Below are 26,451 nucleotides of genomic sequence, written 5' to 3'. Positions count from 1 at the left end.
GGGTGACGGCGCCCGTCCCTCCAGCCGTCATTTCCGGCGCGCGGGATTTACATCCGGGGCGGCGCGGCTGTTGCGGGGAGACGGCGCCATGGAAGCCGGGACTGACAGGAAGGTAGGGCCGGGCCCAGTCTGGCCGGTACCGACAGCCCTGGTGGGGCCGGGCGGGGCCGGTACCGTCCCGGACCGGCCTCACCTCGCGTCTCCCCACAGAGGCAGCGGGAGGAGGCGGCGGAGACGTCCGACCTCTCCGGGGAGGAAGATGACGACTATGTGCCCTACGTGCCCGTCAAGCAGCGCAAGCAGCAGATGGTAAGGGGGTAACGGGGCCCGGCGCTGCCGGGGGAGGGCTGTAAGCGTCCCTCCCGACTCGGGGCCTCTTACTCCGCCTCGACCCGCTTCCTTCCAGCTGCAGAAGTTGCTGCAGATGCGGCGGAAGGTGGTGTCAGAGGAGGAGCAGCGGGACAGCGGGAGCGAGCAGCGGGGCGACGAGGATGACATCCCCCTGGGGCCCCAGTCCAACATCAGCCTCCTGGACCAGCACCAGCACCTCAAAGAGAAGGCGGAAGGTACGGGAGCGGCTGGCGGTAGGGCCAGGTGGCTTTTGGGAGGGACTGAAACCTCCTCACTGTTTTCCTGACTTTCCCCACAGCTCGGAAGGAGTCAGCCAAGGAGAAGCAGCTGAAGGAGGAAGAGAAGATCCTGGAGAGTGTGGCAGAGGGCAGAGGTGAGTGGTGGGAGCTCTGTGTCTCAGACCTGTCTCCAGAGCTGTCAGGGCAGCCTTGCAACACTTGGGTGTTCACACCCGGGACCGGACAGATCACAATGGTTTCCTTCAGTCAGCATCCGACTGCCCGGCTTAGCTGAGACGTCGCTGTGGCACTTGGTGTTCCTGTACCCAGAGGGGCTGTCAGGGGTGCTGTTTTTCCTCCTCTGTCTCCGGGCCTGGTCTCCCAAACTGTTTACCCAAGTAGTTCTCTGCTGAAGTTACGTGCCGCCTGGACATGGAGAGTTTGCACTGACCTTGTCAGCTTTGTTTTTGCAGCTTTGATGTCAGTGAAGGAGATGGCAAAGGGCATCACCTACGATGATCCAATTAAAACCAGGTGTGTTTCACAGTACAGAGGTTGTCTTTTTGAAAGCATTGCTTCCTCACGCCTGAAGAGAACTAGAAGCCGTGCAGCCTCACAGGAGCACTGCTCTGCGGCCACTGGCATTGCTCTTGTTCCGCTGCTTGGCTTCTTACTGCTGTGTGTAAGATTGAAGGTACTTGAGTCACCATAGATGTTGTTTTATATAGTTAAAATTTGCTAGAGTGCATTTATGCTAAACTTGAAGACTTGAGAAGAACTTCGGATCTTGGAGGTGACTAAGCTAGAGGAAGGGACTGGGGGAGCCTACAGAGCCAGTGCTGCTCAAGGCAACGTCAGAGAGGTGATCGAGATGTGTCCAAAAGATGTTTGTCATGTTCCATCCGCTGTCCATAGACTGTTCTCAGCTGTTAGCTTAGGACTTCTTCAGGCTTTGGGGAAATGTTTTAATGCATGGAACTGGCTTGGATCTGCTCCCTTGCTCATACCACAAAGCCCCTAGGGGTTACCTGTTTTCTCTGGTGGGATATCAGAGCCCGACAGGGGGTTCCCCTGGGCCTCTGTGGGGGCTGTGGCTCTGGAGCCCCAGCCTCATTCTGCACCACAACCTTTCTCTGTTGCCTTCGCAGCTGGAGAGCACCTCGTTACATCCTGGGCATGTCAGAGGCACGGCACGATCGCGTGCGCAAGAAGTACCACATCCTGGTGGAGGGGGAAGGCATCCCACCCCCCATCAAGAGCTTCAAGGAGATGAAGTTCCCAGCAGGTGGGCTGGGAGAGGAGCCTGGTAGGGTGGGGGACAGCATTTTCCTGGGAAATTTGCATCAGTGAGTGAAGCTGTCAGATCTTTAATGCTTCATGTTAGTGGGGTCATAGCTTAAATTCCCAACAGTGGCTGTGTCACCTAACTGCTGGCCCGAGAGGTGTTTGTCACTGGTGGAAGAGCTGCTGCTGGGACCTGAGTAGGAGGGAAAGAAGGGGACGACTTCAGGTCATGAACACATATGTCCCTTGTTCTCTGACAGCTATCCTGAGGGGCCTGAAGAAAAAAGGAATCCAGCAGCCAACACCCATACAGATCCAAGGCATCCCCACGATGTGAGTGCTCTGTCCCCGTCGCAGAGTGGATGGGGGTGGTTGCTCCCTACAGCCCACCCAGTGGTGTGAACCGGGTGCTCTTCCCTGGTGACAGATGCCCCCTGTCACCTTGCTCAGCCCTGGAGGTTTGAGCTGTTCCGTGATGCTCCTCCTTACCATCAGCCTCATTTCTCTGCCAGCCTCTCAGGAAGGGACATGATTGGCATTGCATTCACTGGCTCTGGGAAGACCTTGGTGTTCACCCTCCCAGTGATCATGTTCTGCCTGGAGCAGGAGAAGAGGCTGCCGTTTTCCAAGCGAGAGGGACCCTATGGACTCATCATCTGTCCCTCGGTGAGTGTTGGGGGTGTGGTGACGTGTGGGAGGAAACTTTTATTGACGTTCAGTGGCTATCCCAGATCCTCCCTGCATGGATGTGTAGGAATGTATGTTTTTCTCTGCAGCGGGAGCTGGCCCGGCAGACCCACGGCATTATTGAGTACTACTGTCGCCTGCTGCAGGAGGATGGCCTGCCCCCGCTGCGCTGTGCCCTCTGCATCGGGGGCATGTCTGTCAAGGAGCAGATGGAGACAATCAAACAGTAAGACCTTCTGGGGGACGGTTTGTGGGGCTGGAGCTGTGCTCTGGTTTCTGGCAGGGGACTAAGGGGTGGCACCCTGGCTAGGTGGCTTCAGGAAGGTGTGGGTGCAAAGGTGATGTGCCAAGCAGGTGTTACCTTCCCTATGTGTCACTGTGTGGGGCAGGAATCCGAGTGCCTGACTGTGGCCTTCGCTCATCCCACAGTGGTGTACACATGATGGTGGCAACCCCTGGCCGCCTGATGGACCTGCTGCAGAAGAAGATGGTGAGCCTGGACATCTGCCGTTACTTGGCCTTGGATGAGGCTGACAGGATGATCGATATGGGCTTTGAGGGGGACATCCGTACCATCTTCTCCTACTTCAAGGTACTGAGCTGGTATGATATGAGCACCCTGAAGCTCAATCCCTGCACCCACCTGGCTGGGTGAGTGCTTAATCCTTGCCCATGCTGTGTTCCCTGCGCAGGGCCAGCGGCAAACCCTTCTCTTCAGTGCCACAATGCCCAAGAAGATCCAGAACTTTGCCAAGAGTGCCCTGGTGAAGCCCATCACCATTAACGTTGGGCGAGCGGGTGCTGCCAGCCTGGATGTTGTGCAGGTGAGGTAGTTGGGAGCTCCCCCATGCCTGTGTGGGAGGCCAGTACTGTTCATGAGGGCACTTGGTGCATTCCTTGTCAGGGAGCTGAGGTTCGTGGCCCTCCTTCCTAAGAGGTTAAGGGGTGCCAGGCAATGGCAATTTCTCTGCTGCCTGCCAGACTTATATCTGTGCTTGTTCCTAGGAAGTGGAGTACGTGAAAGAGGAGGCCAAGATGGTGTACCTCCTTGAGTGCCTGCAGAAGACCCCACCACCCGTGAGTAGTGCGCTCTGGCAGCATGGCTGGGAGCAGTGCCGGCACACTGCAGCCCCGGGGCATGGGTGGAGCTGGCAATGGGGACGGGGCTCTGATGCTGCAGAGTTCTGCCATGGGCGGGGGTTAGGCGTGCGAGTGAGTTGTGCTCCACATATGAGCAGGTCCTGGGCCGAGAGCTGTTGTGTGCTCTGCTCAGCAAGAGGGAATGGGTTTCTTGGGGATTGTGCTGGTGCCAGCCTGCAGAAAGGCAGCTCTTCCATCATGTCTGTGCTGCCGCAGGTGCTGATCTTTGCAGAGAAAAAGGCGGATGTCGATGCGATCCATGAGTACCTGCTGCTCAAGGGTGTGGAAGCTGTGGCCATCCATGGAGGGAAAGGTCAGTGAGGGTCTCGGGGAGGCCTAAGCTGCGGTGTGGCCCTACCTGACCCCGCTCCTGCCAGGGTCGTACGTGGCCACGGGAGGTCCCAGCATGCAGCAGTTTGTGATGGTGTGAGGAAGGGCTGTGGCAGTGTCAGGAACGAATGCCACGTTGTATGTAGCAGGCATAAGTACAGCGCAGGTCCCTATGGGACCTAGAGATCCCTCTGCTCCTTTATTTGGGGAAAGGCTGTGTAGGTCCTCCCTACTGAGGGAGTCCCGGTTGAGCGATGCTTGGCTCTGAGGCCATAGCAGTTGCTGCAAGAGGTAGGACTGGGAGCTCTGCCCTTGCTGATCTTCTCTGCTGGGCCTTTGCAGATCAGGAAGAACGGACAAAAGCCATTGAGGCCTTCCGGGATGGGAAGAAGGATGTCCTGGTTGCCACTGATGTCGCTTCCAAGGGCCTGGACTTCCCAGCCATCCAGCACGTCATCAACTACGACATGCCGGAGGAGATTGAGAACTATGGTGGGGACTGGGCCCCATGGGGGACCAGCGAGGGCACGGCGGGGTGTGTGCAGGCCAGCAAGGCTTTGCGCTTGTCTCTGCGGTGGCTGGGGTCAGGGGTGGTCTGTCACATTCTATTCACCCAGGCCTGATCCTGTCTCTTTCTCCACAGTTCACCGTATCGGGCGTACAGGCCGTTCTGGCAACACTGGCATTGCCACCACCTTCATCAACAAGGCCTGCGGTAAGAAACAGCGCGGGGCTCGGGGCTGCGGCTGTAGGAGGCAGCTGGGCGATGGAGTTGCCTCTGCCTTGGCAAGGGGGGTGATCCCGCACAAGCAGGGACGAGTCGTGTTGGCCCAAGGAGGGGAGATGGTGGCATGGGGCAGTGCCCCCCACCGCTGCTTGGGCTGCGTCTGATCCATGTCTCTGTCCCCAGATGAGTCGGTGCTGATGGACCTGAAGGCCCTGCTCCTGGAGGCGAAGCAGAAGGTGCCACCTGTGCTCCAGGTGCTGCACTGCGGGGATGAGACCATGCTGGACATTGGAGGTGAGAGACCCCTGGCCGGCCCAGGGACCTCCCGCAGGGCTGCTGGGAGACCTGCGCTGCAGACAGGTCCCGTTGCTCCGGCCTGCCAGGGCTGCCTCAGGGCTGTCGTTGCCTGGCCATGTGGGCAAGCGTGGCACAACTTCCCCTGACCTCATCCCTCCCATTGCAGGCGAGCGGGGCTGCGCCTTCTGCGGCGGCCTGGGCCATCGCATCACTGACTGCCCCAAGCTGGAGGCAATGCAGACCAAGCAAGTCAGCAACATCGGCCGCAAGGACTACCTGGCCCACAGCTCTATGGATTTCTAGCCTGGGGAGCGTGCTGCCCGGCGCTCCCCCTGCGCGGACCTTGGTTCCCTTTCAGCCAGGGCAGCGCCCCAGCTGCCCTCGCCTTTCCTAAGCCGAGGGGCCTGTCCTGCACTGCTGTGGCCCCTTTTCCAGGCCTTTGGCCACCGGAGCTATTGCCAGCTCAGCCTGATGAAGCTCCTGCCCCGGGAGGAAACTGGGAGGAAATGTGTGGAGCCATGCTGCAACAACCTGTTATGTCAGCGGCGCATTGGGCAAGCAGGTAGCGGTGCCTGAGGGGAGGAGGAAGCCCCAGGTGGAGTGACTGGTCTGTGGCCGGCTGCCTGCTGCGTCTGCCAGCCAGCCGCAGTGGTGCAGCCAGGGTCTTACGTCGCTCCTCTCCAAAGCCCCTTGATTCCTCCAGGACTGTCCCCCTTACCTGGTTTTGTGCATCCTCAGCTGGTGGCTGTTGCCGTATCCCCCAAACACACTCTGATGCAGCCAGGGCAAGGTGGGGCACGCTGCATTTGTGTCAGGCAGTCCCCTAGGTGCTTCCTGTGCTCTGCCTGTGCGTGTTCTGCCCCACTGCCTTTCTGCGAGGGGGAGGGCAGATGGATGGACACCTCCTGTGGCCCAGCCTCTGCCCCTCATCCCACACACCAAAAAGGGGAAGTTGCTGAGAGAAGGAAGTCTGCCCCATGCAGTTGCTTCAGCTGCAGCAGTCACATTTTCGCCGCTGCTGGTAGCCCGAGTCCCCAGTCCTTGCGCTGGCCCATGGAGAGACCGGTGAAGGATGGGATCCTCTATGTGCAGCACTGCAAATTTGGAAAGGTAAAGGGTGGATTTGGGGCTGGGTACAGAGTTTGCCCTGATGTGTCTTGATGCCAGGTCTGGGGCTAGGCCCTTGGCAGCCTGAGAAGCGGGGACTGGAGCCAGACCCCTTGGAGCTGCCCCGGGGGGGCCCTGGGCTCCGCAGCCTCAGGAGCGGGGCTCTCCCTGTGGCTGAGGGGACTCATCCGTGCAGGCACCTGCTCAGGCTCGGCCCTGCACACAGGGTCCCTCTTCTCGCTTGGTCACCGCGCGATTCGCAGTGAAACAATAAACGTGTGTTAATGAGGCACAGCTCCAGCGTGTGTGTGGGAGCGGGGCACTGGGGCAGCACGTGGGATGTGGCTGTGTGCCCAGCCCTCCATCAGCCTGGCTGTGGTGGGGCCAGTGCCATCTGTGGGGCACCCCTCATGGCTTGGCCTGCTGCTCTGGGCCCTCAGGGTGGGCACCGAGTGCCGCAGCCCTCTGGGCACAGTATGGGTGACATGGTGGGGGTCCCCACAGGGTCGAGCCAGCTCTAAGGAGCTGTGAGATGGGTGTTGGTGAAGCAGGTGCCACTGGGGCGCTGGCCTTGCCTTAGCAGCACCCCCATCTGCCATGGCAGAGCGGCCATGCCCCCACGGGGGGCTCAGTGGATGTGTGGGGCTATGATCACACTCCAACCTCCCCACCGAGCAAGAGCCAAGTCCTGGAGCCGAAGCGGGCAGGCCCTGCGTGTACGGGGCTGATGCCCTGTGCGTAGGAGGCAGGCAGGCTGGCGGTGGTGGGTATTTTGGGTGCTCGGCTGCATCTGGTTTCTGTAGGGCGGAGGCTCTGTTGTGCTTTTGAGGTGTGTGGGGGCATGCACCCCCTCTATCCCATGATGGGCTGGGAAGGTGCTGGTGCCACAGAGCCTCCCCTGGGAGGAAGCGGGCTGCGAGCTGCAGGGCCTGGCTGTGCTCGGCAGATGTGAGGCTGCCGGCAGGAGCCCCAGCAGCTCAAAATGGCTTTAATTTGCATCAGGGTCTGTCCTGAGAACAGCTCGAGAGCTCAGCTGCAGCGGCGGCAGGCCGGCACTTGCAGCAGGGAACAAAGAGCAGGACCTGGTGCTCAGCGAGCTGGGAGCGAGCGTGACTCACCCAGCAAGCCATGCCAAGCTTGCTTGGGGCAAGGCCCCCCCCCTCGACCCAGTTTTGGGACTGTGCTGCTCCACAGCCCCGGGGGTTTGCGCTGACCCCAGCTCTCTGTGCCTGCTTGCAGCACCCAGTGGGTGTAGGCAGGGATCCCCTCCCGTACCCCCTCCTGCCCTGCATGGCTCTTCCTGAGCACTGCCGGCCCTTTATGGAGGGCAGTGCTGCAAGGCCGCAGCAGGCAGCCCTTTGCTGACCGTCTTTTTCCTGCCTGTGCCCTTCCCGTGCCCCAGAGGTCCTGGAGGAAGATGCGAGCCCAGCTCTTCGCTGCCAGCCCCTCTGGTGTGGCCCGCATGGAGAAGTTTGATGTGCGGGATGACGGCACGGCGCTGGAGAAGACCTCCCTGCGGCGGTGCACCCGCCGGGTGATCCGCCTTTCGGACTGCGTCTCCGTGGGCCCGGCGGGCACCGAGAGCTGCCCCAAAGCCACTGCCGCCTTCTACCTCAACACCACAGAGAAGAGCTATGTGCTGGCAGCTGAGCAGCGGGATGAGTGGATCACCCAGCTCTGCCAGCTGGCCTTCCAGGTACCGTGGGGTCTGGCATAGCCAGGACCCCTTGTGCTGCTCCTCTCTTGGGTGAGCTGGCGGGCTCCAGGGTGGGTGGGCAGGCAGGGAGGCTCATGCTCCCCTGGTCCAGGGGCTGTGCTCATATCCCTCTGTTTCAGGGTGCAAAAGAAACAGCGCAGAGCAGTGCGAGGACCCAGCCCAGCCCCACTGTTCCCATGGAGGAGAACTGCCTCTATTCCTCCTGGCAGGACCGTACGTGCAGGGGTGGCGGATAGGGCTGGGGTGGGCTCCAGCTCAGTGCTGCGGTGCTGATCCCTGCCTTGCTCTGCTCCCATAGTGACCGAATTCCCGGTGCTGGTGGTCCAGACGGACGCGGCCACCCGCTGTGGCCTGCATGGGCACTACCTGCTCTCAGCCCTTCCCCAGAGCCTGACGCTGAAGGACCCACAGTCCCGCCAGCCCCTGCTCACCTGGCCCTACCCCTTTCTCCGCAAGTTTGGCCAGGATCAGGTGCGTGCCTCCCCCCTATCCCCCCCATCCCACCTCGTTCCTTGGGGCGGCTGGCTCAGGGTAGGTGCCAGCCCTTCACCCTGCCCTCTGGCCCCACAGGCTGTCTTCTCCTTCGAAGCTGGCCGTCGCAGCGACTCCGGCGAAGGCACCTTCACCTTCAGCACCCCACGGGCCCCCGAGCTCTGCCGGGCCGTGGCCGCCGCCATTGCCAGCCAGCAGCAGGGCAAGGACATCCCCGACCTCCGCCTCTTCTGTGCCCTGGACCCCCAGGTCTCTGCACAGGGCCTCGAGCCCCAACCTTGGGGCCCTGGGTCTGAGGAACCCCAGCCCAGCCCACCCCTGGTGGGGTCACAGCCTGCCTCCCACCCTCCCACCAACCTCCTCCGCTTCCCCCTACCGGAGCCAGAGGCCACAGGCCCCATCGTCTACGCCTCCATCGCTCGGGGCCAGCAGCCGCTCTTCATGCCGGGGCGGCCAGGCCCCACTGAGTCCTGGGCCACGGGGAAGCCACCCCCTGAGCATCTCTATGAGAACATCTTCACCGCAGAGCCGGGTCCAGCTGGGGCAGAGGAGGAGGAGGAGGAGGAAGAAGGGCGGTGGGAGCTAGGGTGCCGCCAGGCCCCTGAGGGCCACAGCAGCGAGGCAGGCCCGCTCTATGACAACCGTGCTGCCCTAGCCCAGCTCCCACGGGGTAGCCCCCAACCCCCTGAGCAGGGCTGGGGCCGTGGGGGGCAGGAGGCGCTGCCGGGGCGTTCCGGGCACAAGCCCCAGAGCAACCTCCGGGCCAAGCTGGTGCGGCTGCTCAGCCGGGAGACCCCTGGCCCGCGGGACTGGGCCTGAACCCGGGCTGGATGCGGTTCGGTGTTGCGGTGCGGTGAATAAACAGCCTGGGCCGGACTCGGCTTTGCCGCCGGTGCTTCGGGGGTCGGTCCCGGGACCGGTGATGCGGAGGGAGGGCGGGGACCGGGGCCGGGCGGGGGCAGCGGGCACCTCCCCGCCAGGGGGCGCCGCCGTGCCCGCCCCGGCAGGCAGGCGCACGCGGCGATTGGCCGAGACGTCCGCCGGCTCCTCCCGCTCTCCATCCTATATAAGGCGGGGCCGTGGAGGGCGGGGGTGGTGCCCGAGTTCGAGTCCCGCGTCCGCCCGCTTTGCTCCGCTCCCCGTTGCGGCGCCGCCCGCTCGGCCCCGCTCCGCCGGGGCCCGACCGGCCGCGGGTGAGTGAGTTGCGGGAGGACCGGGGCTGGGCCGCGGCAGGGCTGAGGTCTCCGTCTTTTGCTGGGGGGGTGGGGTTGGGGCATGAGGGGTGCAGGGCTGAGGCCTGGGTCTGGAGAAGGCGGTTGGTTGGGGTCGGGCCCGTGTAGGGCAGGGCTGGCCCCAAGGCCGGCCGGGGAAGGGAGGCTGTGCGGGACGGGATGGGGAGCGGGGCCCGGGGCCCCCCGTGGGGCAGGGCCGGCGGCCCCTCAGGAGTAGGAGGGCTTCTCAGCCTGGGGCTGCTGGGGACGCCCAGTCCGGCCCGGCCCCAGCCCCGCGGGGGGCTGCCTGCCCCCCGCTCCTGGCCGCCCCGGTCCCGGCGCCTCGCTGGGGCTTGCGCGGCTGCCGGGCGCCGGGAATGCCTGACACGCAGCTTTCCCCCGGCCCTCCCGAGCGGGGAGCGGGCTGGTGTCGTCTTACACGCCTTATATAGCCCGCACCGGCCCGGGGAGAGCGGGGGCACGCTGGCCCCCGGCCCTGCAGCCTCCGCCACCTCCCAGCTTGGGAGCCCGCCGCCCCCATGCGAGGGGTGGGCACGGCACCGGGTCGCCGAAGCTGGCCCTGTCCCCCACCTGGCATTGGCAGGAGGAAGGTTCTGGGGGGCTTCGCGGGGGGGCCTGGCGGCTCTTTCCAGATGAGGGGTGGCCGGGAGGCTGGGGCTGGCCCGTCTGCCCGGAGCCTTGGCCGGCTGACAGCTGTCAGCGCAGCCCTGGCAGGCAGGGGAGCGCCGGGATTCCCTGCCCGACGAAGCCCCGGCTCTGTGTGTGGAGATGGGCTCGCTCCCAGGTAGCATCTGCTCGGCCGGCTGCCGGAGCGCCAGCCTGGCTGCTCTGCCAGGCGCCTCGGGTGGCATCACGCAGCTCCTGCGCTGCTGCTGCTAATTCACCCGGCAAAAACACTTCTGGTTCCCATCCTTCCATACCTGCTGTCACTCCTCTGAGGTCTGAAACAGTCTTGGTTTTCAGTAGTGTGAGTTTCTGGGGTGCTGCAAGGGAGAGCACGTCCTGGGTTTGAGAGAGGGAGAGCAGAGCCCATGGGTGCTCCACTGTGGGTGGCAGTGGGGCTGTGCCTGGCTCTCTGGCACTAGTCAGTGTTAGCCTGGGCCCCTTGGCTCTGACACTGCTGGAGGAGATGCTGATAGATTTGGGGTGCGTCCCTAACCGTGGTGTAGGATGGTCAGGGTGGAGTTACTTCTAGAAACATCAGCTGTCTTCTGCCCTGTCCTGCCAGGCACCAGGCCCCCTCCTCGCCTGCTCTCCCTGCATCGTTCCTGTGTACCCTAATACCAGGATCACACCCTCTTCCCTTGCAGAGATGGGTGACATGGAGTCCTACAAGGTGATGCTGAACGGGCCGGCGCCCTGGGGCTTCAGGCTGCAGGGCGGGAAGGATTTCAGCATGCCACTCTCCATCTCCAGGGTAAGAGAAGCCGAGACCGGTGACACCCATCCTTCCTCCTGCCATGGTGGCTGTGTCCAGGGGGCTGAGGCAGAGCCATGTGGGGGATGCAGATGAGCTGGGGCATTGGGAGTGCTGCGTCCTGCACTGCCTGGCTCTGCGTAACCTCCTTGGTGCCTTATCAGCTGCAGTCCAGCACGGGGGTGTTCCGGGCAGAGGACCACAGCAGAGATGTGAAATGTTGAGCAGCCTCTGCAGAGTCATTCTGGCTGCTGGGGGGGACGGAGGAGGCCCCTTCCGGAGCATGCCTACTGCAGGGGGAGGGGAGCTGCTCACACTGTCTCCAAGCTGTGGGGCTGGCCTCGCGGTCTGCACCCCAATGCTGGGCTCAGCGTCCCAGGACCCAGCTTCTGCCCTCTGCCCTCCCTCCTGCTGTATGGCTCCCAGCTCCGTACCTGAGCTGGCCCCTGAAATGGGCAGGGAGGGGAGGAAGCCTGAGCTGCTGCCCACACTGCTGCCTGCCCTGGGACCTGGCTTCCTCCACAAAACCAGTCCATTTCTCCATCATGAGTGAGAGCCGTTGTGCTGCTGGCTTGTTGTGGCTGAGGCACCTGGCGTGAGCTGCTCCTGGTGTGATGTTTACCCAGGCTACGAGGGTGTGCGGGTCCCTGTCCCTGGGCAGCTTGGTCCCCCGGGTGGGTGCCGGCCGTGGCTCCGGCCACGCAATTGCCTTATAAGCCTTGGAATGTGACTGCATCGTCCGTGCCGCTGACGCTTAGGCAGCTGGCACAGAGACTGCTTCTCGAAGGACAACTTTGCTCGTGGCACCAAGGACTGCGTAGGGGCCTGCCCCCGGCACGAGCCTGGCACCGCGCGCCTGTCCCAGAGGGCGCGGGTCTCCGCAGCACCCCAGCGTGGAGCACGGACCCTGAGGGCACTGTGCGAGGCTTGAGTCGCCAGTGCCGCTGCCCCAGGGCCTGCCGATCTCTGCCGAGCACGCAGAGACGGCTTCAGCGAGTTTATTCTCTAAAAAATGTTTCTCTTGGCTGCGAGCCAGCGCTGAACAAAGGGTCTGGTCGGGTGGAGGAGCCTCCAAGGGCAGGGGCCTTGTGAAGCAAAAGCCCTGCTGTGCGAGCAGGCCAGCACTGCCCTCAGGGCTCGGGCAACGCTGCTGGCCCTGGGCAGGGCAAGCAGGAGCAGCAAGGACATTCCTGGGGGATGTAGCCAGCTTTTGGGGGCTCTCTGGTGAGGCTGGGCTGTGTGATGGTGGGCTATGTCTGATGGGAAGGGGTGACCCTGTTCTGTTCTGCACACCAGAGCCATCCCCAGCCCTAAAACTCCTGCCTGGAGCACGCTGCTGTCCTTGGCCACTGCTTGCCTTGAGCAAGGGCACTGCCAGGCATGGGGCTGCCAGAGCAGGCTGGAGTAAAGTGTCCTGCCGCAGCTTTGAGGGCTGCAGTGGGGTCGTGCTCTGTAGAGCCAGGGAAGCATAGGGGGAAAGCAGCACTGGCACGTGCTTTGGCTCTTGGCTACGTCCGTTGCTGTGACACTACTGGGTGAGCTGCAAGGCTGCTTCAGCTCGGTGGTCGCACAAAAGAGGTACCATCCTGGTCCTCTGCACGCATGCTTCTTGTGGCAAACTGCTCTGCTGGGGTCCTGATACCTTGGCTAGGCAGGCTGTGAGACTGTGGTCCTGAGCTGCTTGCGCTGGAGCCAGGTTAAGGGCTGGCGTCTGGGGAGCTGGATGCTTTGTGGCACGTCCCGGTATCTGCTAGCCAGGGAAGAGGAGAGACCCTCCGTGCTGCAGGCGGGAAGGTGCTGGGGGATGCTGCCTGGGCCTTTGTGCAGGTGCCCCACTTCCCTCTGTGCTGGGTGAGACTCTCTCTGGGGTGCCTGAGCCCTGGACAGGGGTGGCCAGTGGGCATCTTGCTGGGTGCAGTGATGGAGCTATGGGGAACAAAGAACTGGCTGGGCAGAGAGGGGAGGAAGGAAGTCTTGGTTAGCGGGGCTGGGTGGGAAGCAGGAGTGCTGGCACTGCCACGGCTCCTGGCTGAGCTGGCACCTGCCGAAGGGGTTTCCTGGCATGCCAACGCAGAGGGGGAAGGGGAGCGTGGCAGTGCTGGCCGGGCTGGGTGCGGCCGCGTGACGCAGCCTGCTGCACTCTCCCCTTCCCGGGCAGCCGTGTGAAAACCTCTCCCAGCTCCCGCTCCTGCCTCCAAACCCACGCAGCCGCCCCGCGCCTTCCCCAGCCTTCCAGGGCGGCAAGCCAGGGCTTGCAGCAGTGTGGCCAGGAGCCGGCCAGTGCCACTTGCCGCCCAGGGCGCCCTCCTGTGCTGGGCAGGAGGAGCGGGTGCTGGGCAGCGTGGGGGCACCGGAGGGGGTACGCATGTTCTGCCGGGGATGGCAGCGGGATGCAGGTGAAGCCAGGCTGCATCCAGCCTAGGCGTGGGGTTTGGCCTCACCTGGAGGGCCGGTGCTGGTGTGGGGAAGGGGAGTGTGGCTCTGGGGTGGGCTGGGCTCCGCACACAGGCAAGGAGGGGCTGGGGTTCGGCGGCAGAGATTTTTCAGCCCTCTGACAGCGCTGGGAATCTGGCTCGCTCCTTTTATGTTCATGTCGAACAGGACTTGAGGAAATACTTGGTCCGGGTCCAAGCGCCTCAAGTTCTTCCGTGCTGGAGGAGCAGGAATGGCTGCAGCCTGCCCACGTCTGTCTGTCTGTCTGTCAGTGCCTGGGAGCTGCATGCGATGCTCGGGGCCCTGCTCACCTTCGGCTGTGCATCCCTGGCAGGAGGGGAGGGCAGCCTCTGCTTCCCGGCATGGGGCTGACGTAGAGCCATGCCGGGGGCAAGGCACATCCCCGGCACTGTGGCCAGGCAGGGGAACCCATGGCCGTGCTGCCGGCTGCCCCGGCGGGGTGAGGTCTGGGGGAGCGGCGTGGGTGGGTGTCTCCCTGCCCCGGGTGGGGAGCTCCCGCTCCTCTGTGGGGATGAGGTAATGTCTGCGCCTGCCGGCACCGGGAGGGGAACAGGACGGGAGCGCGGGTGGCTGGGGGGAGTGCCCGGGGGGGTGCCTCTCCTGTCCCCCCTCCCCACCCCAGCCAAAGAGCTGGACATGCCTGTGGTTTGCAGCGAGACGTGGGCTGCCTGACGGGCCCTGACTCACTGTGCTCCCTTCCTACCCTGGGACCGTGGGGACGGCTCCGAGGGGTGGCTGGGCCTCCTGCCAAGGCTGAGCCAGCGCCGCTTCTGCCGTTTGGTGTCATGGGGATGGGGCCCTGGGGTGCCGGCATGTCCCCCAGCCGTGCCAGAAGGCAGGGGCTGGGCAGCGCCCTGGGGTAGTGCTGAGCCCTCCACTGCCGCCGAGGGGAAGAGGCTGCTCTGGGCCTTGCATGAGGGAGCCTGTGCCCCAGCAGACCCCTGCCCTCATGAGGATGAGGCCGTCTCTCTGCTCCCTCATCGCCACTCGGCTGGCCCGGCTCTCCCTGACTCTGTCTCTCCTGCAGCTGACGCCCGGTGGGAAGGCGGCCCAGGCCGGTGTGGGAGTGGGTGACTGGGTGCTGTACATCGACGGGGAGAGCACCAGCTCCATGACGCACATCGAGGCCCAGAACAGGATCCGTGCCTGTGGGGACAGGCTCTGCCTCACCCTGAGCAGGTAGGATTTGCGGGTCATGCAAACCTGGGGCCCTGGTGTGGCCAGAGCAGAGCCAGGGCACTCTGCCCAGTGCCATCTCCCGGCACCACCATCTCCTGGCATCACTGCTCCTTGCTCAGAGCCTGGCAGCCCCTGGCTGGGCCCAAGGGCTCTGCTTGGCTGGATGAGGCTTAGCTTGGCTGCTGGCCCTCACCTGTAAGCCACAGGGCAACGCCAGCGAGCCATGGCTCCTCTTGGGTGGGTGCTGCATCCCTGGGGTACCAGTATCCCAGTAGTGGCTGGGCCCGTTCCACCACCTGCCCAGTTGTCTCCTCTCTTGCAGAGCCCAGAACCACCTGGGGAAGCCGCAGAAGGTACGTGTCGCTCCTGGCGCTGCAGCGGCAGCGCAGCCTCATCTCAGGGGAGGGGAATCTCTGAGTGGAGGTGGAGAAATGGACTTTGCTCCTGGGACCCGCAGGCTTCTGGGGGACTGGGGTGTGTTTGGAGGGCTGGAAAACTCCCCTTTGGAGGAGCAACTCTGACCCCTGGCACCGCAAGGGATTGGAGGGAGTGGGGTCTGCCCAGTGGGTGCCCAGGCCCTGGCTGCTGCCTGTCTGCGCCCCTGCCAATGCCGGCTGTGGGCAGGGATGCAGAGGGGGCTGACGCAGGGGAGGAGGCCGGGCAGCCACAGCACGGCCTCAGGGCCCCATGTTTGCTAGTGCTGGGGAGTGCCCTGGCATGGGGAGGCAGGGCTGGGGCTGGTGACCAGTGGCTCCTGGACTGAAGCCACCTGCATGCCTTCAGCTTCGTGCCGCGGGACGGTTGCGATCGGCGTGTGTGTATGCACCACCCTGCAGCGGGCAGCAGCAAGTGTCTGAGGCACTTACTAATCCTCCAATGACCCTTGGGCCAGGCTTGTGACCTGCTGTTGCTGGGCTAGGTGCCCTGCAGAGAGAGATGCCAGCCTGGTAGAGCTCGGTATCTGAAATGCATGTGCTGTCCAGCTTTCCTACCTGGCTTCCTGCTGCACTGCCTGGCCCCGGGGCTGCCCCTTGCATGCTGCTTGACGTGTGAGCCCGTGTCTGTGTGTTTTGTCTCGCTCAGGACTCACTCCCCTGCTCTGAACCCCTGAAATATAACTTCGCTCCCAGCACCGCCCTCAACAAAACAGCTCGGCCCTTTGGGGCCGGCTCGCCTCCGAACCCACGGCCCGGGCTGGTGACGAAACCCGTGACGTACGCGCCCCTGGCGCCCGCCTGCACCCCCCAACACAATGGGTATGTTGCTGTCCGTCCTGCTCCCTGAGGATTGGGGGGAGCCTGCTGCCCGGCCCTGCTGCGCCTTGCATGCCAGGCACCCATGGGTGGGAGTGGGCAACAGTGCTTGTGCCAGGGTCCCCCGATGGCTGGTGCTGAGGTGGCACAACAGGACTGTCACGCGTGGGGACACACAGCCACGCACGTGCTGGTCCCTTGCTTGGGGACGTGTCAGCCTGTGGGGAGTCCTGTGGGGCATGGCACGGCGATCGTATCAGGACACTCGCTGGTGTCTGCAGCGGCAGAGAAGCTGTGTCTGTGTTGTGGCCACCAGCCAGCGCCTGCGCAGGGATGTCCTGCCAGTCCTCTGGCTGCCAGGACAGGCTGGGCAAAGTGAAGCCCTCGAGCCCTGTGCAGCGCTGTCCTTGCCCCGCTTGCAGGGAAAGAAGCTCCCACCTCTGCGGGCTGCCCACCCGGCTGCCGTGTGTCCTGCAGCTGCCGGTCCCTGCCCCTCCTGCTGAGAGCTGCCATGGTGCCTTGAAACTGGGCAATGTGGGGGGATATGGCCCTGGCTGCCTTGGGCACCCAGGCCTGTTTTGGGGGGCTGAGGGAGGCATGGTCTGGTCCGTTGGCGTCTGCCCTTGCGTCCCAGTGTGCTCCCAGCCCTGGTCGAGCTGGGCATGAGTCTCGGGGGTAGGGGGACTGGTGTAGGCCATAGGTGAGCTCTGGAAACTTCTTGGGTGCTGCGGGTCTAACTTCACCTTCCTTTTTCTTTCTTTCTCTCCTCCCTTTCTCTTTCCCTCTCCCCTACAGGTGCTGAGCCTTGACAAGTCAGTAAGCCTTTTGCCTGCTCTTTCTATCCTTCCTGCATGCCTCTTCCCTGCTAGTGCTCTGATCTCCGGGGCAGGGCCAGCCCGGGGACAGGCAGCACGCACTGCTCTGACCGTGTGGGTGGGTCATTCCTGGCACCAAGCTCTCCCTAGCCTGAAGGGCAAGCGCTGCCTGTCTCTGCCAGCTGCTGGGGCCCTGGAGCATCCTCATGTGTGATCCCTTCCCTCCTCCCTGAGATGTGGCTTGACTGAGCGAGGGCTGGCCAGGGCATGCTGCCCAGAGCCAGGCAGGCAGGTAGCACTGCCATGGGCACCGTAGGTGTTCATTGGGCTCTCATGCAGCTGCCCTGCTGGTAGCTTTTTTGACCTTGGCTTATTCTTGCCCTGTCCTTTCCCCTCCTGGCCCTTGGGGCCAGTCTCAGACTGCCAGGAATCGTGGTCAGTCCTGAGTCAGTCCTTAATGGGCCCTTCCTACATGGAGGAGGAGTAGGGGGTGTGGGCAGTAAGGCAACGTGCGGCGTCTCAGGTACTGGTGTGCTAAGGTTCTGTGCTGGGGGAGGTGTGGGGCAGCCCCAGGGAGGTGATGCTATGGGGATCTGTCAGACTTGACAGACAAATCTGTGACTCACAGGCAGCCCCCGCAGCCGCTGGAGCCCCCCAGTACCCCCGTGTGCGACCCTGTGAAGTTGCGGCTGATAGAGGATGCTGAGGACTGGCAGCCCCATACCGGGACCTCCCAGTCCCGTTCCTTCCGCAAACTGGCCCGGCTGATGGGCACAGACAGCAGTAAGTTCCCATAGGGCCCGGCACTACCTGGCTGCCTGGGGGTGCCCAGCTTTGCCAGGGCAACTGGAGCCGGATAAAGGCTGTGGTGCATCATGGCACTGGAGTGTTGGTTTTGGCCCCATGTCGCTCCTTTGGGGCGACTGAGTCAGTGGGAGCTACTGGGGCTGTGCGTGGGCTCATGGTGCTGCCGCAGGACTGGGGCTGTGCTCTGCCCTGTGGCCAGGCAGGGCTGTGTGTTGGGGTATTAGGGCGGTGGGAGGAGAGGTCGGTTTTCCTGCCTTTCCCTTCCTACTGTCCCTGGGCCATGGTTGCTGCAGACTGACTCTGTCTCCTCCTTTCTCTCCTGTTGCACTCAGTGGAGGATCGTGAGGATGAGCTTGTTAAAAAGCCCAGGTAAGGGGAGCGTGTGCCAGGGCTGCAGCAGGAGCCATGAGGACGCCCACCTGGGGCTCAGCCCACCCGGCTGGTTTGCACTCACTGCTTGCAGTGACTTCAGGGAAGCTCTTTACCCTGTTGTTTCTTCTCTCCTCTCCTCCTTCTCCTCTGTCCTCCCATTCCCTCTCTGTCCTCTCCCTCTCCTCAGAACCGAGCTGCTGGCAGAGCTGCAGAGCCCGCCCTGTGCTCCCCCTGCGACAGGCACTGCTAGTGCTCAGCCGCTGCTCTGACCGTCACCTTGTGAGGGTCCTGTTCAGGCACCCACCTGCCAGGCAGGCTGTCCCCAGATGGGGTGTCCCTGTGCTGGGCAGGATCTGCTGGGCACTGCTGTCACTAAGCTGGGGAATCTGAGCTGCACCATTGCTTCTTGAGAAAACGGCATCTGGACGAGGCTGGTGACACCGGCAATGCTTTGCTGGGGGTCTTGGGAGGTGCTGGGCAGTGCCTGGACCTGGGGCACAATGTCCTGTGAGCCTGGTGTGGGGCTGCAGGGCGGCTGGGCAGAGTTGGGTGAGTGTCACCGGCTTTTCTGTGGGGGGTGGCTGGGAGGCTGGTCTGGAGTGAATGCTGCCAGCTTCTCTGTGGGGCTGCGGGTGTGTATGGGAGGGATGCACTGAGCCATGGGTCAAACATTGACAGTTGTGCCGCCATTTTTTCCGATGCCACAGGGATGCCCGCGGGTCTGGCTGGGGTACAGGGGAGCAGTGGTGAGTGCTGGGGTCTGGCAATGGGGTCAGTGTGTTTGAGGGCACCTTCCGGAGCGCTGCCTTGTGCCATGGTGCCGGGCAGGGTACGTGCATGGTGCCGGCTGAGCACCTGCCCTCTGTCACTCGCAGGCAGCCCCCGCAGCCGCTGGAGCCCCCCAGCACCCCTGTGTGCAATCCCGGAAAGTTGCGGCTGATAGAGGATGCTGAGGAGTGGCAGCCCCACACCGGGACCTCCCAGTCCCGCTCCTTCCGCAAACTGGCCCGGCTGATGGGCACAGATGGCAGTAAGTTCCCATAGGGCCCAGCGCTGCCTGGGGGTGTCCAGCTTTGCTGGGGTAGCAAGAACCCAGTAGAGGCTGTGGAGTGATGAGACACCAGCAGCTTAATTTTTGCCCTAAGTCAACCCTTCAGGGTGGCTGAGGTGCCTGGGGCTGTGCCTGGGCTCATGGTAGTGCTGCTGGGCTGGGGCTGTGCTCTGCCCCGTGGCTGGCAGGGCTGTGTGTTGGGGCAGGAGGGCAGTGGGAGGAGAGGTTGGTTTTCCTGCCTTTCCCTTCCCTTTCCTTCCCTTCCTGCTGGGCCTTGGTTGCTGCAGACTGACTGTCTCCTCCTTTCTCTCCTGCTGCACTCAGTGGAGGATCGTGAGGATGAGCTTGTTAAAAAGCCTAGGTAAGGGGAGCATGTGCCAGGGCCGCAGCAGGAGCTGTATACAGGGCTGCATGTCCCAGGCAGGATTCTGGGCATTGCTGGCACTGAGTTGGGGAGGCTGAGCTGCACCGTGGCCTCTGGGGCAAACAAGTTCTGGAGGAGGCTGGAGGCACAGGGAGAAGCTGGCTTAGGGATGTTGGGATGTTCTGGGCAGTGCACGGACCTTGGGTAGAAGGGCCCATGAGTCCAGCGTGGGCTGCAGGGTGGCTGGGCACAGCTGGGTGAGAGCCACTGGCTGGTTTGCCCTCACTGCTTGCCGTGACTCTAGGGAAGCTCTTTACCCTGTTGTTTCTTCTCTCCTCTCGTCTCCTTCTCCTCTGTCCGCCTGTTCCCTCTCTGTCCTCTCCCCAGAGCTGAGCTGTTGGTGGAGCTGCAGAGCCTGCCCTGTGCTTACCCTGCGACGGGCACCGCCAGTGCTCAGCCACTGCTCTGACCGTCACCTTGTGAGGGTCCTGTCCAGGCACCCACCTGCCAGGCAGGCTGTCCCCAAACGGGCTGCCCTTACAGGGGGTTGTCCCTGTGCCAAGTGTGCCGGGCAGGACCCTCTGGGCACTGCCAGCACCGAGCTGAGGAGGCCAAACTGCAGCATAGTGTCCTGGACACAGTGGGTGGGGGCAGCTGGTGGCACTGGCAACACCTTGCTGGGGGTGATGGGAGGTGCTGGGCAGTGCCTGGACCTGGAGCGTGATGTCCTGTGGGGCTGTGGGGCGGCTGCAAGGCTGGTCTGGAGTGAATGCTGCCAGCATCTTCGTGGGGCTCATGCTTCTGTGAGGCTGGGGCTGCGTGCAGGAGGGATGGACTGAGAAATTGACTATTGTGCCACTGTTTTTTCCAATGCCACAGGGATGCCCGTGGGTCTGGCTGGGGCACAGGGGAGCAGCGGTGAGTGCTGGGGTCTGGCAAGGCGATTGGTGTGTACAAGAGCACCTTTGGGAGCACTTCCCTGTGCCAAGGCAGCGTACATGCTTGGTGCCAGCTGAGCGCCTGCCCTCTGTCACTCACAGGCAGCCCCCGCAGCCGCTGGAGCCCCCCAGTACCCCCGTGTGCGACCCTGTGAAGTTGCAGCTGATAGAGGATGCTGAGGACTGGCAGCCCCGCACTGGGACCTCCCAGTCCCGTTCCTTCTGCAAACTGGCCCGGCTGATGGGCACAGACAGCAGTGAGTTCCCGTGGGGCCTGGCGCTACCTGGCTGCTTGCAGTGCCGGACTTTGCCTGGGCTGCTAGAGCCCAGCAGAGGCTGTGTCATGGCACCGGAACATTGGGTTTGGCCCCTTGTGGCCCCTCTGGGGCGGCTGAGCTGTTGGGTGCTGCCCAGGGCTGAGTGTGGGCTCATGGTGCTGCCGCAGGACTGGGGCTGTGCTCTGCCCCGTGGCTGGCAGGGCTGTGTGTTGGGGCAGGAGGGCAGTGGGAGGAGAGGTTGGTTTTCCTGCCTTTCCCTTCCCTTTCCTTCCCTTCCTACTGTCCCTGGGCCTTGGTTGCTGCAGACTGACTCTGTCTCCTCCTTTCTCTCCTGTTGCACTCAGTGGAGGATCGTGAGGATGAGCTTGTTAAAAAGCCCAGGTAAGGGGAGCATGTGCCAGGGCCGCAGCAGGAGCTGTATACAGAGCTGCATGTCCCAGGCAGGATTCTGGGCATTGCTGGCACTGAGTTGGGGAGGCTGAGCTGCACCGTGGCCTCTGGGGCAAACAAGTTCTGGAGGAGGCTGGAGGCATTGGGAAAAGCTGGCTTAGGGATGTTGGGATGTTCTGGGCAGTGCATGGACCTTGGGTAGAAGGGCCCATGAGTCCAGCGTGGGCTGCAGGGTGGCTGGGCACAGCTGGGTGAGAGCCACTGGCTGGTTTGCCCTCGCTGCTTGCTGTGACTCTAGGGAAGCTCTTTACCTTGTTGTTTCTTCTCTCCTCTCCTCTCCTCCTCGTCTGTCCTCCCATTCCCTCTCTGTCCTCTCCCTCTCCCCAGAGCTGAGCTGTTGGTGGAGCTGCAGAGCCTGCCCTGTGCTTACCCTGCGACAGGCACCGCCAGTGCTCAGCCACTGCTCTGACCGTCACCTTGTGAGGGTCCTGTCCAGGCACCCACCTGCCAGGCAGGCTGTCCCCAAACGGGTTGTCCCTGTGCCAGGCAGGACCCTCTGGGCACTGCCAGCACCGAGCTGAGGAGGCCAAACTGCAGCATAGTGTCCTGGACACAGTGGGTGGGGGCAGCTGGTGGCACTGGCAACACCTTGCTGGGGGTGATGGGAGGTGCTGGGCAGTGCCTGGACCTGGAGCGTGATGTCCTGTGGGGCTGTGGGGCGGCTGCAAGGCTGGTCTGGAGTGAATGCTGCCAGCATCTTCGTGGGGCTCATGCCTCTGTGGGGCTGGGGATACGTACAGGTAGGATGCACTGAGCTATGGGTCTACCATTGACTATTGTGCCGCCATTTTTCTAATGCCACAGGGGTGCCCGTGGGTCTGGCTGGGGCACAGGGGAGCGGTGGTGAGTGCCGGCGTCTGGCAAGGGGGTTGGCGTGTGTGAGGGTGCCTTTTGGAGTGCTCCCCTGTGCTAAAGCAGGGTTTATGCTTGGTGCCAGCTGAGCGCCTGCCCTCTGTCACTCACAGGCAGCCCCCGCAGCCGCTGGAGCCCCCCAGCACCCCTGAGCGCGATCCCGGAAAGTTGCGGCTTATGGAGGATGCTGAGGAGTGGCAGCCCCACACCGGCACCTCCCAGTCCCGCTCCTTCCGCAAACTGGCCCGGCTGATGGGCACAGATGGCAGTAAGTTCCCGTAGGGCCTGGTGCTGCCTGGCTGCCCAGGGGGTGTCAGACTTTGCTGGGGTAGCAAGAACCTGGTAGAGGCTGTGGGGTGATGTGGCAGCAGGGGCTTTGGTTTTGGTTTTTGGCTGAGCCAACAGGAGCTGCCCTGGACTGTGGTGTGGCGCAGGCTGTGTGTGGGTACGTGGTGGTACTGCTGGACTGGGGCTGCGCTCTGCCCCGTGGACAGGCAGGGCTGTGCGTTGGGGCAGGAGGGTGGTGGGAGGAGAGGTCGGTTTTCCTGCCTTTCCCTTCCTGCTGTCCCCGGGCCTCGGTCGCCGCAGACTGACTCTGTTTCCTCCTTTCTGTCCTGCTGTGCTCAGTGGAGGATCATGATGATGTGTTTGTTAAAAAGCCCAGGTAAGGGGAGTGTGCACCAGGGCGGCAGCGGGAGCTATGGGGCTGCATGTCCCGGGCAGGACCTGCTGGGCATTGCTGGCACCGAGCTGGGGATGCTGAGCTGTGCCGTGGTGTCCCGGACACAGCAGGTCAGGGGCAGCTGGTGGCACTGGCAAAACCTTGCTGGGGGTGTTGTGATGTTTGGGCAGCACCTGGACCTGGGGCACAATGTCCCATGAGCCTGGCGTTGGGCTGCAGGGTGACTGGGCAGAGTTGGGTGAGTGTCACCAGCTTCTCCCTGTGTGGGGACAGGGAAGGGAGCCGACGCTGGCGGGGGGCTGTTCCTTGCCCTGTGCAGCCTGGCGGGGGTGGTGCACAGCGCCCGTTTTTTTGCCTTCACCTCTCCACAATGTCTCCTGCCCTGGCACCGTGATCGTTGGGTCCTAGCCCAGCTCGGTTTACTCTGCCATAAATAAATGTTCCTGGTTTTGTAGCTGTCTCCTCCTTGTCTTTGCCCTGGAGAGGCACAGAGCCACCAGCTCTCCCTCTGTCCCTGTCCCCACTCTCGGGTGGGCTGTGCCTTTCTGGCCCTGGCTTGCCCTGCCTGCTCCCAAGCCCAGTGCTGGCAGCCTGCTGGGGGGCACAGGCCTTGCCCCTCCCAGGACCAGCCTGGCCCTGCCTAGCCGGCAGAGATGGCAGAGCCCTACCTGTCCCCAGCTCTGCTGGAGCTGGACCCCAGGGCTCCCCGTGCCGGGTCAGGTCCAAGCCCTTCTGCACCCCAATGAGGCTGGGGGTGACCATTGTTTGTGAGCAGATAGCCGGGGTTTGTGTGGTCCCCAGGATCCCTGATCAGTCTGGAGCAGTCCAGAGCTGGCTGTGGGACCCCAACAGGCCTGTGCTCCCTCCCACCGCTCCCCAGACCACCGCAGTGGGTGCCAAAGACCCTGGGGGTGCTGTGTCTTCGCAGGGCTGAAGGCGCTTGGCTTGGTACCCCATCGCCAAACCAGCTACCAACTGGGCACGGGGGCTTGGCTGGCTCCTGCCTGCTTGTTGGGGTGGGGGGGCCCTGCCTGCACACATAGGGCAGCGGGGGCAAGCGGGGCAGGCTGGATTAACTGCTTGTTCTGTAGCCAGGTCTCCGTGCTGGACCCATCCCCGGGAGCAGCAATGAAGACTGAGCCGGGACTGGGTGAGCAAAACATTTCCTCTGGGCTTGGGGGTAGAGGCGCGGAGGCACTAGGGGATGCTGCTTCGCCAGCCACAGGCGCCGGGGGGGCTGCCCAGGGATCGGGAGCACTGTCCTGGAGACTTGTGTGTGCATGCAGGCCCCAGGACCCCTGCCGCCACCCCTGGCCCTGCCAGTCGCCCGCCCTGGGCTGTGGACCCCTCGTTTGCTGAGCGCTATGCCCCGGACAAGACGAGCACGGTGGTGAGCAAGCACAGCCAGCCGGCCACGCCGACCCCCATGCAGAACCGCAGCTCCATCGTGCAGGCAGCCCAGCAAGTCCCCGAAGGGCCCGGCCGCACACCCCTCTGCTACAAGTGCAACAAGGTCATCAGGTGAGCCCTGGCCACCACCGCCGCCACGCCAGCATCCTGGGCCCCAGCATGGCTGACGTGGCTCTGTCCTGCCGCAGGGGACGCTACCTGGTGGCGCTGGGACATTATTACCACCCCGAGGAGTTCACCTGCTGCCAGTGCAGGAAGGTGCTGGATGAGGGCGGCTTCTTTGAGGAGAAAGGCTCCATCTTCTGCCCCAAGTGCTACGACACGCGTTACGCACCCAGCTGCGCCAAGTGCAAGAAGAAGATCACTGGGGTGAGTGTCCCTCAGCCTGCCCCACATCTCCTGTCTTTGCTCCCCACTCACCTACAGGTGCCTGGCTCTGTCCCATCCCATCCCATGGGATCTCTTGTCCCTTTCTGCCCTGGCTGGGGCTCCCCTGCAGTGCAGGGTGGTCCTGCCCCCAGCTGACAGCGGTTCCCCTCCAGGAGGTCATGCACGCACTGAAGATGACCTGGCACGTGCAGTGCTTCACGTGCGCTGCCTGCAAAACTCCCATCCGTAACCGTGCCTTCTACATGGAGGAGGGACAGCCCTACTGCGAGAGAGGTAGGACCCAGGGACCCCATGTGTCACCCCCACCATGGCCCTGGGGCACCAGGCACTGTTGGGGCTCAGCAGCTGCCCACAGGCATGGGGTGTGAGCTGCCATGCACTGAGGGGCTCCCCCTGGGCCATGGGGAATGCAGGCACCCCCCTCCCACAGCCCTGAGGAATGCAGGGACCCCCCTCCTGCAGCCCTGAGCCCTCCATCCCGGTCCTCCCCTGCTGCCGGGTAGTGCCATCGCTCCCATGTTGCCATGGCGATGATGGAGGATGTACATCAAAGGCGAGTGCTGCATCCTGGGAGATGAGGTTTGCCTCCTCCCTGCAGCGTGGTGGCAGCCGGGGCCACTGCACAGCACAAACATCTCACCCGGGTGTCTCGGGCACCATGCCCCCGGGGCTGGCAGCGAGTTGTCCCCAGGCTGTGCCTGTGGGCTCCTGGCTGTGCTCCAGCCCTGCTTCCCTGGGATGAGGGGCTGCGGTGCCAGGGAATGCTGACCTGGGCTCTGCCTCTCCTCGCAGACTACGAGAAGATGTTTGGCACCAAGTGCCGTGGCTGTGACTTCAAGATCGATGCTGGGGACCGGTTCCTGGAGGCGCTGGGGTTCAGCTGGCATGACACTTGCTTCGTCTGTGCGGTGAGCCATGTGCATCCCTCCCCGGCTGCTGGTGGGGGCTGTGACTCTCCCTGGCAGTCGTGCCCTGCGTGGGGTATGCCAGCAGCACGGGGTCCCTGCTGCCATGAGGTTTTCCTCACTTGTGTCTGTGCTGGTGGCTTGGGAGCCTGCTCTGAGCCTCCTGCTCCCTGGTGTCTGTGCAACAACCAGTGCTGAACCCTGGGCTGTGGGGGGACCTGGGGGCTGGGTCAGCCCCCCGTGACCTGACCACCTGTGCTCTCTTCCCCAGATCTGCCAGACCAACCTGGAAGGGAAGACGTTCTACTCCAAGAAGGACAAGCCGCTCTGCAAGAGCCATGCTTTCTCCCACGTGTGAGGGGCGGGAGTTCAGTTGTGCCCACGCGTGCCCCTGGCCCTGCATGCTCCTCTCCCCCCCCTGCCCCCGCCCCAACCTCCGCTGACCCCAGGGAGCCAGGCTGGGCCCTCACCCCTTCCCCTTGCTCCTGCCTCTTTCCTAGCAGCTCCTGGTCCAGCTCCAGCAAGAGGCAGTGCTGGGTCCTGAGCCCCTTATAGCTGGGTGGCTTCTTCTGCACCCCCTAACTGGCCCTAGGAGCCCCGGTAAGGGGACGCTGCATGGGTCTCCTGCTCCCCAGCCACACAGTGTGGTAGCCACGGCCGTACCGAGGCTGGCACAGCAGGGCTGCTCCCTTGCTTAGCTGGGGCCCAGGTGCCTGGCAGCTCAGTGCCGGGGCAGGGATGCTCCTATAGAACATCCCTAAGAGGGTGAAGACCAGCCCCCTGCCAAGCTCTCCCTGCCTTCCCTGCTGCGTGCTTAGTGTGTGGGGCTGGAGACCCGGCCCTGCTCCCCTGCCAGGGCCCTACCTGCACAACCCCCCGGCCACCCTGCAGCCTGCTGCGGTGGCTTCCTACCCCAGCTGAGTGCCAGAGGGGTCTGTGCCTCGTGTCCCCCAACCCAGCTGGCCTGCTGCTCCCCTGGGGCTGGCGTGCGGCAGCACCCCCAGCCCAGCCGTGCCGGGGAGCAGGGCAGCGTGCCAAGCCCACCCCAGCCATGGGCTGGCAGTGTGTGCTGATGGCCGGCCGGCTGGCCGGCTCCCGCAAGGCTCGGGCACGGCTTCCTACCAAAGAGTGCTCTGCCACTGCCGTCCCAGGCCTGTAAATGCCTCTCCCAAACCCACACTCTCCGGTTGGGCTGCCGCTGATGTAGCCACGGTGCTTTTAGTGCCTTTAATAAACACTTCTCTGCAAGTGC

The 26,451-nt window shown here is 63.5% G+C and overlaps 3 protein-coding genes across 4 annotated transcripts; all 3 read left to right on the top strand.

The window, feature by feature from the left end:
* Positions 1-19: 19 nt before the first annotated feature.
* On the top strand, positions 20-5,807 carry DDX41 (DEAD-box helicase 41). Its single transcript, XM_069772837.1, has 17 exons — positions 20-112; positions 211-309; positions 407-566; positions 650-724; positions 1,043-1,103; positions 1,718-1,854; positions 2,114-2,186; positions 2,366-2,519; positions 2,630-2,766; positions 2,970-3,132; positions 3,233-3,364; positions 3,546-3,617; positions 3,897-3,993; positions 4,353-4,502; positions 4,654-4,725; positions 4,921-5,031; positions 5,201-5,807. Exons 1-17 carry the CDS (start codon positions 89-91, stop codon positions 5,335-5,337), a joined length of 1,854 nt encoding a protein of 617 aa, XP_069628938.1. The 5' UTR covers positions 20-88; the 3' UTR covers positions 5,338-5,807.
* Position 5,808: 1 nt separating this feature from the next.
* DOK3 (docking protein 3) lies at positions 5,809-9,226 on the top strand. Its single transcript, XM_069772838.1, has 5 exons — positions 5,809-6,144; positions 7,544-7,837; positions 7,978-8,071; positions 8,157-8,329; positions 8,429-9,226. The coding sequence occupies exons 1-5, from the start codon at positions 5,809-5,811 to the stop codon at positions 9,167-9,169; spliced, it is 1,638 nt and encodes a 545-aa protein (XP_069628939.1). The 3' UTR covers positions 9,170-9,226.
* A 211-nt stretch (positions 9,227-9,437) lies between these two features.
* PDLIM7 (PDZ and LIM domain 7) lies at positions 9,438-26,451 on the top strand. 2 transcript variants are annotated; one of them, XM_069772785.1, is made up of 22 exons: positions 9,438-9,543; positions 10,893-10,999; positions 14,481-14,632; positions 14,955-14,985; positions 16,681-16,697; positions 17,329-17,483; positions 17,840-17,876; positions 18,587-18,625; positions 18,755-18,909; positions 19,255-19,291; positions 20,174-20,212; positions 20,335-20,489; positions 20,855-20,891; positions 21,765-21,803; positions 21,926-22,080; positions 22,440-22,476; positions 23,586-23,644; positions 23,781-24,015; positions 24,093-24,273; positions 24,447-24,567; positions 25,087-25,202; positions 25,471-26,451. In XM_069772785.1, exons 2-22 carry the CDS (start codon positions 10,895-10,897, stop codon positions 25,555-25,557), a joined length of 1,989 nt encoding a protein of 662 aa, XP_069628886.1. In that variant the 5' UTR covers positions 9,438-9,543; positions 10,893-10,894; the 3' UTR covers positions 25,558-26,451. The 2 variants fall into 2 exon arrangements, with proteins under 2 accessions (XP_069628886.1, XP_069628885.1); XM_069772784.1 differs by lacking the exons at positions 18,587-18,625; positions 21,765-21,803.

This window comes from Haliaeetus albicilla, chromosome 27 (assembly GCF_947461875.1).
Source record: "Haliaeetus albicilla chromosome 27, bHalAlb1.1, whole genome shotgun sequence".
Classification (NCBI taxonomy): Eukaryota; Metazoa; Chordata; class Aves; order Accipitriformes; family Accipitridae; genus Haliaeetus; species Haliaeetus albicilla.
This window is presented reverse-complemented; position numbering and strand designations above follow the sequence as displayed.